Source organism: Phyllostomus hastatus, unplaced genomic scaffold, assembly GCF_019186645.2.
Source record: "Phyllostomus hastatus isolate PE091 unplaced genomic scaffold, TTU_PhHast_1.1 phas_scaffold_28, whole genome shotgun sequence".
Lineage (NCBI taxonomy): Eukaryota > Metazoa > Chordata > Mammalia > Chiroptera > Phyllostomidae > Phyllostomus > Phyllostomus hastatus.
In genome coordinates, this window is record NW_025334022.1 from 12,096,945 (window position 1) to 12,108,163 (window position 11,219).

Here is an 11,219-nt window from a genome sequence, read left to right on the forward strand (position 1 = left end):
TTTTCCAGGATTGCAATAATTTTTGATGTCCTGCTTTCAAAAGTGATTCAGTAATCTAGTCCACTTGCTCTGTTCCTCCACCAATCCGCGAGTTTCCCTCCTCTTCACAGAAGCCGAGAAAAACGCTGCCTAGAGTAAAGCCGCCATCTTCCGTCCTCTATAAAGTACTTTCAAACTTCAAGGACTAACCTCTTTAATTTGGTATGGGAAGGAGGATGGGAATATTATTTCCTGGGTATGTATGTCACATATTTTATCTCAATTAATTCTCCCAACTATCCTGTGAGGAAGGAAAGAGGCTAGACATGTAAAATAACATGAGTGAATTAATACAAATAGGCTCAAATACTCAAGATTTCATCATAATTTTTAGTATTTAGATAGTACCTCATGAATTAGTACCTCATGACACTCCTTCCACTGGTCCCCTGTCATGAATACCTTCAGTGAGTTAACGTTATCCTCTCAGCCCAGGTACCACAGGGAGGGAAGCAGTCTGTAGCACACAGATGCTCTGGGGATGCCCGTTGTTCCTGTGTGAGTGGTGCTTGTTTTACTTATGAAGAGTCCCTACCCCAAGGTCTTCCAGATGCCAGTAATCATTTAGGGTAAGTCATGATTAGTGACAACGAAACTTAGTGATCAGAAATCAACTTAGTGGTCTTCCCTGCCATGATTAACATTTGGTGGATTTTTTTAAAGATTTTATTTATTTATTTTTAGAGAGGGAAGGGAGGGAGATAGAGAGAGAGAGAGAGAGAGAGAGAGAGAGAGAGAGAGAGAGAGAGAGAGAGAAACATCAATGTGCGGTTGCTGGGGGTTATGACCTGCAACCCAGGCATGTACCCTGGCTGGGAATTGAACCTGGGACACTTTGGTTCCCAGCCTGTGCTCAATCCACTGAGCTACACCAGCCAGGGCTTGACATTTGGTGGATTTTTAAAAACTAAACTGATTTTGAAAATCTCCTAGGGCCCAGAGAAAAAGAACATCCAGCTGTGGTTTGACTACATTTAGACTTCCTGTAGACTCTGGTGGAAGGTCTTTGGGTAGGCCATGCCAACTGTGCTTACACTGCTAGAAGCACTTTACATTTCCTTTTTGGATGGAATGGATTTATGTGAGCAACTCAAACAAATAGCAATACTCATAGACCAAAATAAAATAAATACTTAAATAAGAAAAAAAATATTAATTTATTTTTTATGAACAATGTTCATATATTTGCTTGTTTTTCTATTGGATTGTTGGTCATTGATCTTTTTCTTTATATTAGAGAGCTTAGTAAGGTATATATTTAAGCATGAATAAAATATAGAAAAACAGCCCTGGCTAGTGTGGCTCAGTGGATTGAATGCCAGTCTGCAAACCAAAGGGTCACTGGTTCGATTCCCAGTCAGGGCACGTGGCTGGGTTGTGAGCCAACTCCCCAGCAGGGGGCTCATGAGAGGCAACCACATTGATGTTTCTCTCCCTCTTTCTCCCTCCCTTCCCCTCTAAAAATTAATAAATAAATAAATCTTTTAAAAATACAGAAAAAGAAAAACTAATGAATCACTAATATAAACCAAAATTACATATGTCCCCCCAAATATTCATTACAATATGAGATATTAATATACCCCAGGTTTCTATTCAAAATATTTCTTAAATTCTTTCAACCTTCTTCCATTGAAAAATTATATAGAGGGCATCTCTTACATGACAGACTCTAGGCTAAGGCCTGGGGCCACACACATCAAAAACAAAGACTTATCTGTAGATAAGCATTGATCTGTAGCTGATAAAAGATACCATGGAATTCTCATAACTCAATGGTCCCTCACTTCCTTCAACTACTGATTGACTGACTACTTTGTCTTCTGTGTGTAGCATTGAGGAAACAATGGTGAACAATACTGAGAAAAGGGCCCTTCCTACATGAAACTTAGAGTCTCATTCATACTCTTTCCTGCCACTGCTTGGAATGGAAAGTCAAAAAATTTTTACATATTCAGGGAGAAAGAATGTATGCATTCATTAGGCAAGATGTAGTTGGTGAGAGAAAAGGAGGAGTCGGGAGGGCAACTAGGATCTGCCTTGAGGAGTGCATGCATGGGTAGTGTCCCTTTTTGTTAGGGAAGACAGTGTAAGAGGAGCCAGAATTCAGCCCACCTAGTGCCTGACACTTGGCTGTGGGGCCACACACAGGGAGGATTGTATGACCTGGTATGGGTCCTGACAGGGAAAGGTTCTCTTTCTTGGGCAACTGTGGAAACTGTGAAATGGCAAAGTGTGTAACCATTTCGAATGAGGGGGGAAAGCAGTGTGGCAGAAAGAATGACCCTAGGCACAGAGCAGTGGATTGTTCCCTACCATTTGAAGTCTAGGTCTGTACTCCTATAGAAAAGGAGAAAATGGTGAGGCCCCCATGGCAGCCCCCTCCGGCCTTCCTCCCCTCTGTGGTCCCCTGAACAGTGCAAGGAAAACTGAGGAGGGCCACCCCAGAACCTGCAGAGTGATCTGGCCTTAAATTGCCTTTCTTCTCTCAGCCTGCTTTCCTGACACTTCCTCTACCCACCTGACTTTTTGTACAAGAAATGTGGTGGGTCAGGCCTAAAAGGGGCTCACAATGGGATAATGGGATAGTTTGGCATTTAATCCCTGCTTACTTTAGAAGCTGCTTATCTCTGTTCTCCTTCATCCTCCATTGCAGCTGACAACTATGTGATATAGGGATGTGAGGGTGGTTTACAGGCGCAAATATATTTGACAATTAATCTTCTTCCATGAGTAGAGAATTGTTTTTCTCATGCCCACGCTCAGGCCCCTATAAATTTAGGTGAGGAAAATATCATGGCCATCAGGAGGGGAGGCAAGTCATAAGAAAGGAACATGTACACACAAAGGTAGTTTGATATTCATAATCTTCTCTATTCCACTTCTGCTTTCTCGGTATCCTTATTCCTCCTTTACCTTGACTGTTTCCGTGCAGGAAATCTGGTGGGCAATAGGGAGAGGAACTAGGAAAGACTAAGGGGTTTTATATTGATCAACAAATCAGTCCAGAGCAGCTTTCCGGACGCCCCGCCCCATTTCCCCGTAGAAAATTGAGTACTTGGGAAGGTTTCTCTCATAGAGGGGACACTCAGTTTTTAAAATAGGTTAGAGTTTAACCTCCTCTCTTAGTCTTCAGCCTCTCTCCCAACCTTCTCATATCGGTCCCTCCTCCAACCCGCGCATTTCAGTGGGCCTAGGGTTTGGTGATGTTAACGTGTAAATACGGGGCTTTGGTGACGTGAAACTAAAAATACGGCATTTTGGTATCCGTCCGCCTAGTCCAGGCAGAGCTGATTCTCTGACGTCACCGCCCAAAATCCGAGGAACATTTCAGTACGGGGAGTTTGGTGAGATGTAGTCTTGGTGCGAGGGGGCGGGGTGGAGGGAGCACCAAAAAGAGAGCAACACCTAAACACTTTGATAGGAGCCCGCTTTTCTCCGTCCGGCGCTGCTTTCTCTATACCGTGATCCCGCCCCTACCCATTCCAATACCAGAAACAGCTAGGGTGGGCGGGACTTAACTCACCAACCAAAGTGGCCCTCTGCAAAGGTTGGTATCAGTCCGCTTCTGTCTGGCAGAGTCCATTTAAACTACACTAGCTCCTCCCTCAGTCGATTTTGGTATTGGGGAAGTGGCAAGGCAGAATCTGCAGAAGAAGAGGTGGCTGTTAATTTAGTCACTGAAAGCGGGTCCCTGAAGAACTCGGGATAGGAAGGACAAGGGAATACTCAAAAGTGACTGTTGTTTAGCAATTACGGCCCTTTATCTGATAAAACAGGTATCTCGTCCCAGATGTGGGGCCAATCCCCTCAAACGCAGTCACCGCCGCCAGCGTTTCGTGTCCTTGTGTCCATCTGACTGTCCGTCCCTCTTTCTGTAGGGTATGGCACCCCTTGAGGCAAGGAAATGAGAAAACTGCCCCTGATCCAGGCAAAGCAGGTCAGTGAGAATGCGGGGATGGTTTGGAGTGTGGATGATTGGAGTGTGGATATGGATATCGGAGATGAATGTGGGATTATGTGACCTGATCATGAGGTGCGGGCGGTGAGAGAGAGGAACGGAGGTAAATATGAGTGGTACACGAAGCTGAAGTTAAAATGTCTCTTGCTAGTGTGATTTCCAGATCCTCGGCCCACCTCCGACCATGTTTGAGAAGGGAAAGGAATATAACAGCGGCTTTTAGCAGAGAAATGGTAGATTATATAACAGGAGAAAGGGCTGCTGCTATGGGTAAGAACAGTTGCCTGGGGAGCCCTGTAACGGAGAGTGTAAAAACAGGCTGTTTGGTAATCAAGGCCCTGAATTAGAAAAAGGTTTCATGCCCTGGTTACTAGTCTGACCACTAATAACCAAGTCTCTCCCACTGTTGTTTCTTTTGGTGTTGGCGTGTGTATTAGCATTTCTATGTGTAGGCCTGTTCCTAAATTTGCGGTACTCCACTCTTTTGTACGGATCTGTAGAGGGTAGAGGACCTCAAAGGGATGGGTTAAACAAATTTTTGCATAGTGGGCAGTGCTTGAAAGTGGTAGATATGTAAGACTAAAGCAGGTAGTGGTCTAGGGGAAACTCCAGATCTCCTTTCTGTTAGCTTTCCAAACAGTCCCTTTTTACTTCCATTGTGTTGCTGAAAATGATAAACTTTGGGAGAGTAAGGAAACATAAGAAAGTAGATGAAATTTGGAAATAATACTTTTCATTGATTTCCCAGCCAAGTTCTATGGCTGAGCATTTCATGTCTTTTGACACCACCACTTTTGTGCAGGGATGTTTGAGTTGTCTCTGCAGGGGAATTGTCAGATTTGGGGAATGCAGTAGATGAAATTGGAGATCTGGGAGAAAGAGGAAAAGGGGGATGTAGGAAATTTTGGCAAACAAGTACCTGTATCCAGAAGGAGTTAGTCTCCTAAGTGCTGCTCTATCTACCAAGGACTCAGTCTTAATTGTCCCGTGTCTCTGCTTATTTATCTCTGTATTTGTCAATCTCTGTGTGTTCTCTAGGTCTGTGCAACTCTCAGTTGTTGTGAATGTTTATAAATGGTAACACAACTTGAAGCTAGGAAAAGGTGAAGAGAAAGGTACTCTATGTCTGTTAATATTGGTGTGATGGTAGTGGGGCAGGGGATGATTGAAACTAGAGAATTATATCCCTTCTGTTTTGCCAGTTTCCTAACCCCTGTTGGGTCCACTGCTGATTTAGTTGAGAGTCTTCATCAACATTGGGAGTACAAAAGGGTAACATTTGCTTTTCTCACTTCCCACTTGATTTTCTTATCCATATGCTTCACTCTAGCCCAATTCTGAACTAGAGAAATGCCAGGGCAATTGCTGAAGAGGAAAGTGCTGGGTAGCAAGGAGGAGGACAATAATCCCTGAAGTGGGGCAATGTGGGGAAGGAACCAAAAGGAAGGAAAAACTAGAAAAACTATAAATACAGGGAACAGGGACAAAGGTCTGTCTACCAAGAGATCAGTTTCCATAACCTCCTGTTTGTTTATTTGTCCTTAGATCTTCTGTAGAACTTATCATCATTGAAAGCAAGGAAAGGAGAAAAAGATCAATTACTCCAGATCAGTGCAGGTTGGTATGGAAACTTCCTCAGTATTCCTGTAGGATGAAGTAGTGGAGATGTCCTTGGGTCCAGTATGGGTCAAGAGCCAGTCTAGGGATTCCTCAGGCTCTCTTACTCCCATCCAGCTTTCCCAATCTCCATACTCCTATTTTGTGTCTTGAAAGAAGACTAGTAGCACCTGCAGTTGAAGGGACTGTGAATTTAAGGGGGAGATTGCTAATTATCTACCTCTCCTATTTAGTACTGAGTTTCTATACTCTCCTGTCTCTCTATGCTAATAAAAATGAGAAAAAATTGGAAGAGACTCAAAACCTCATTTCCTTCCTCCACCCATAGGTCCAACTTCAGCAGCAGATCTGGTGGCTTTGGAGTGGCTGAAGACCACCACACTCCACAGGACTGAGCTCAGGCACACAGCCATTCTTCGCTTCCCTGTGTGAGCTTTCTCTGCACCTTGTTTATACCATTGGCAGAGCCTGTAGTTTGGGGGGTTGAGTGACTACTGGACTTTGTATGAAAATACCAACCTGGAACAGACCTTTGCTCAAGGCTGTGAGGGGGGTGAAGGTATATAAATTGGCCTTGACTTTATTTTGGGTTATGACTGGTTCTGAGGCCAAGTCAAGGGAAGGGGAGAGGCTGGTCCTGGCTTGAAAACTGGAATCAGTGGCCCTGCCAACACCACAGCCAAGGCTAGGATCCACGCCAAGGCAGTAGGTGAGACAAAACGAAAAACGGGACCAGTGACTCAGGCCAAGGCTGGTGATGGAGCAGTGGTCACAAATGGTGACCTATAATGAGGCCACAGCTATGGCAAGGGAAGTGAACAAGATGGAAGCCAAGACTAAGACTAGAGTCATGGCTGAAACCAAGGCAAAACCCCTGGTAGAACCTGATATAGTGCCCCAAAACAATTCAAAGGCCATGGCTACATCTAGGACCGGTGCTGTGATCAAGTATGAAGTCAATGGTGATGTTGGAAGGGAAGCCAATATCAGGTTTTTTTCTAAAGATGATAATAAGGCCAATATTGGATCCAAGCCCCAGAGAAGGAGAGAGGTCAGCATCAAGTTCAGAGCTGGGGACAGAGCTGGTGTTATAATCGAGCCCAATGATGAAGATGAAGAAAATGTCTGCTCTTGGTTCTGGACTGGAGAAGAGCCTAGTTTAGGATCCTGGTTCTGGCCTGAAGAAGAGACCCCTTATCAAGTTTATAAGCCTCCACCTAAGATCCAGGAAAAGTCCAAGCCCACACCCAAACCAGAACTTACTATAAAGCAAAAAGTGGCAGCATGGTCCAGGGCCAGGTATAGTGTCCTAGTCCCAATAGAGGGAGGGGAGCAATCCTTACCTCCAGAAGGGAATTGGACTCTGGTTGAGACCTTGATTGAAACTCCTCTGGGGATTCGGCCTCTGACCAAGATTCCACCTTATAATGGACCTTACTTCCAGACCTTAGCTGAGATCAAAGAACAGATTAGGTATAGGGAAAAGTATGGTCCCAATCCAAAAGTTTGCCACTGTAAATCACGTGTCTTCACTTTAGAGCCTAAAGAGTTTGATAAACTCGTTACCCTACTTAAGTTAACTAAGGATCCTTTCATTCATGAAATAGCAAAGATGATAATGGGCATCAGTCCTGCTTACCCATTTACCCAAGATATAGTTCATGATGTAGGTATTACTGTTATGGTTGAAAACTTGGTCAATAATCCCAATATTAAAGACCACCCTGGAGCTAAAGTAGATGACAATTCTGAGTCTTCTGAAGAACTAAAAACAGAAGAGTCATACATAAATCAAGTTTGTAAGGACATAATCTCTTATCCTTTGAACTCCCATGTGCAACTTGCTGGACTAAAATTGTTGGAGCATTTGAGTGTGAAATTTCAGAATCACCATATGATTGCCAGTTATATTCCAGATTTCCTCACCTTGTTAAACAAGGGGAGTGTCAAAACCAAGTTTTATGTTTTAAAAGTGTTTTTGCGCTTGTCTAAAAATCAAGCTAATACAAGAGAACTGATCAGCGCTAAAGTACTGTCATCATTGGTTGCACCCTTTAACAAAAACGAGTCAAAGGCCAATATTCTTAATATCATTGAAATTTTTGAGAATATAAATTTCCAATTCAAAAAGAAGGTGAAGCTATTTACCAAGGAAGAGTTCACTAAATCTGAACTTATTTCCATATTCCAGGAAGCAAAAGAGTTTGGTCAGAAACTCCAAGACTTAGCAGAGCACAGTGATCCTGAGGTGAGAGATAAAGTTATAAGATTAATACTGAAACTCTGAATAGCCAGGTATTCTCACAAAGCCTTGAAGAATTTTTTGGTGTCATAGTATGAAACTGATGTATATTATAAGTTCAGTATTTATGTTATTTGTGTTGACTGAAGGAAGCAATTTTATGGTTACCAAATGATCTTGAGAGCCTGAAATATTTGTTAATTTTTGTTGTGCTATATAAATTGAGACATTTTAAATACTTTTGTAGCAAGACCTGATAATGAAACTGTTCATCTTGAGTAAGTTATACTTATGTGCTTTTTATATTGATGTAAGTGAATTCATTTGAGACTTCTTTTACATAATAAAGTTGCATGCTAAAACTGGTGAAAACACTGTCCTAGCTCTTCAGTTGAAGTCTAGTCAGAGGAATAAAGTACATCCAGTACAAAGGTAATAAACAGCACTGTCTGTATATGTAGGGGGACACAAACAAAACAAGTTCACATTGACAGACCCTTCAGTTTCATGTTCAAAGAATAGAATCACTCTGTATACAAGAAGATATGATTGTGCTACTGGCTGACATCTGGACAGATCTGAGGAAAGGGATGAAGACACCAACTTAGGAGAAAGGGAACATAGGTGGTTTTATTTCAGTCAGTCCCAGAACTTGTGCTGAGCCTTTGACATAGGATGTCAGCATACCTTAAAATCTTTGAACCCCAATAGGATTCCTGGTTCTCACCCCCATTCAGCAAAGCATTGGAAGTGTGGTTGTGAAACAACAGCCCTACTATGCCCTCAAATTCCAGGTAACCTGTCTAGAGGTACCAGGTTTACTGCTTCATCTGAGACTCCTTACCCCTGTAGTCCTGGACCTCAGAGGAGGGTATTTCTGGGCACCAACTACAAAAACTGCTTCATGGATATCTCATTTGTTATGCCTTGGTGACTTTACTCTTATCCTTGCTTTTGTTTGCTGACCAATACTTTGGACTTGGTGATATGCACCTATCCTTGGTAGCAGTCCCTGTTTTCACTGATCCCTTTTGGTCAGAGTTCAGATCTGGGAGACAGTCATGAGACACCAAAGTCCTTTAGGAGTGTGTGGTTAGGAAGAAATTAGTTCCCTTAATTCCACTATCCTATCTGTTCATTTGTACAGTTTACAGAGCTGAAGCCATGTTGTCTATACTACCTCAGCTCCTCCTGTTCATACTTAACTAAAGTTAGGTTCTGGCTTAGAGGTTGTAGGATATAATGCCAGAGTACAGATTGAGATCTGGGGTCACCTCTGCAACTTCATAACCTCTGTTTCCTTTGCTGTTATCTTCTTTTCTATACTACCCAGAATTGGGAGATATAGATATTAGGATCAGTGTATAAATATTGGTCTTCCTATTGAAGTTTTTTTCTCTCTCTCTTAACTTTTTATATGTATTGGAGGGAAGGCTTAAACTGAGAAATCTCAACAAGGTGTCATGTTTCAGTAGCTGTCCCTAGTTTAATTTCTTTTTTTTAAGATTTTATGTATTTAGTATTAGAGGGGAAGGGAGGGGGAGGAGAGGGAGAGAAACATCGATGTGTTGGAGAAACATCAATCAGTTGCTTCTTGCATGCCCCCAACCAGGGACCTGACCCTCAATCCAAGTGTGTCTTCTGACCTGGGAATCGGACTGGCAGCCTCTCAGTTTGCAGGACAATGCCCAATCCACTGAGTCACACTCTTCAGAGCTGTCCCTAGTTTAATATCTATTAAGGTCAAATATGAACTTATATTTCATACATCTAGGAGTTAAAATGAAGGCCAACCAGCCACACTTGGGCATTAAAGTTGAAAAAAGCAGATAGGCATTTTGCAATGGGCAGTTGCAACTTGGAAGATTTTTGAAGTTCTTTATAACTTGCTTTTTAATGCAAAGAACTCCCATAGCCTGGAATTCCAGCTGTGGGTACTGATTTCAGAGTTGGGAATCTTCCCAATACAACTGGACACGGCCCTGTGGAATATTCTCTCAAATACCCCATGGAGCACACACTTAATCAGTTCATGGCTATAGAATTTTCCATTGGCTAAAGTGAAGGGTGAGTGTAGGGTATGGCGGTGTGGAGTAATTGTATCAAAGCAAAACTAATAATGGTCTCTTTTGGGTGGGAATTATGGGAGACAGAGCCATTTACTAAATTGTTCTTGGAGTGTGCTTGAAGTCAAAACTTTATCCCTGTTTCATCTCCTTTCCTGGTAAAATAATTGAGGCAAACCCATGTAGTACCAGGGCTAATCAAGACATTACTTGTCTTAAAATATTACTACCTGGGGGTAAGAATCAGTGTGGATTTCTCATCTTGCAAGTAATCCTTCAGTACAGTGGGACAGTAAGCACCCACTCAACCTCTACTATATGCTCAATATTAAAAGAGGGACATTCAGTGTAAATTCATCTATAAAATATCACTAAATTACCTAACAAGGCTTTCAAAACCCTATATCCCTCAACACCTTTCCATTTTTCCCCATTATATGTCACTAAGTGATCTACAAGTTCTGTCCAGAAGGTATCCAGCCATATACTATGAAAAATAGAGGCATTTATTAAAGAAGATACAAGATATAAGAAAAATTGTAAATGGGATGATAATGGCTCAGTCACCTTCAAAGTAGGCACCTTGGGGCCTCACATTAGTTCTCACAATTGCCATCAGCTGCCCTGTCATATTTCCCTGACTCTCATCAAAGGTCTAAAATCTCTCCCCTTTCAAAGCTGATTTTAGTTTTGGAAAAGCGAGAAGTCACAGGGGGCCAAATCTGGGCTGTAGGGGGCCTGAGTCACCTGGGTGATTTGATGTTTTGCTAAAAAACTCTGCACAAGACATGATGCATGAGCGAGTGTGATGTGGTGATGAAGCCATCAATCACCAGTTTCCCATAGCTGCAGCCTTCTGAATCATCTGAATAATCTCCTTAGAGAAACGTTCAGGCTTACCACAAAATTTGATGCAGATTCGATACTCTGCTCACTCAGTCATTTTGAATGTGGTGGCCACACAGTAAACATGCTCACTCAACAGCTTCTACAACCCCCACTGACTAGTACAGTGAAGTCATCATTATTGATGCATGCATATCCCAGTTCATGCTTGTTGGCTGCCAGGTTACATTGATGTCATGCAAATCATTCTTGTTATGTTAATAATGGTTAGATTTTTTTCCAGACAGATCTCATATATTTAAGACACACTGGAATATTTCATGTATTTTTCCTAATTTTGCATGTTTCTTCATGTTGTTCACCAATGTGATCCCTCCTACTTTGTTCTTCTTTCTTCAAATTGCTCCAGCTATACAGGGTCATTTATGGTACCATACAAATTTTAAAA

At 42.2% G+C, this 11,219-nt stretch overlaps 1 protein-coding gene across 6 annotated transcripts; it reads left to right on the plus strand.

The window, feature by feature from the left end:
• Nucleotides 1-3,666: 3,666 nt before the first annotated feature.
• ARMCX5 (armadillo repeat containing X-linked 5) lies at nt 3,667-8,219 on the plus strand. Of its 6 annotated transcripts, none has more exons than XR_006783270.1 (5): nt 3,667-3,818; nt 3,921-3,979; nt 5,546-5,617; nt 5,946-6,045; nt 7,809-7,861. XR_006783270.1 is itself a non-coding variant. In XM_045817604.1 (5 exons), the coding sequence occupies exon 5, from the start codon at nt 6,375-6,377 to the stop codon at nt 7,902-7,904; it is 1,530 nt and encodes a 509-aa protein (XP_045673560.1). In that variant the 5' UTR covers nt 3,667-3,818; nt 3,921-3,979; nt 5,039-5,115; nt 5,546-5,617; nt 5,946-6,374; the 3' UTR covers nt 7,905-8,219. The 6 variants fall into 6 exon arrangements, 5 of the variants coding, with proteins under 5 accessions (XP_045673560.1, XP_045673561.1, XP_045673558.1 ...); XM_045817604.1 differs by adding an exon at nt 5,039-5,115 and having other exon boundaries at nt 5,946-8,219; XM_045817605.1 differs by adding an exon at nt 5,203-5,272 and having other exon boundaries at nt 5,946-8,219.
• The last annotated feature ends 3,000 nt before the right edge of the window (nt 8,220-11,219 follow it).

Coding starts and splice junctions, on each gene's coding strand:
- ARMCX5 (XM_045817603.1), top strand. CDS start 6,375: ATGGAGCAGTGGTCACAAATGGTGACCTATAATGAGGCCACAGCTATG.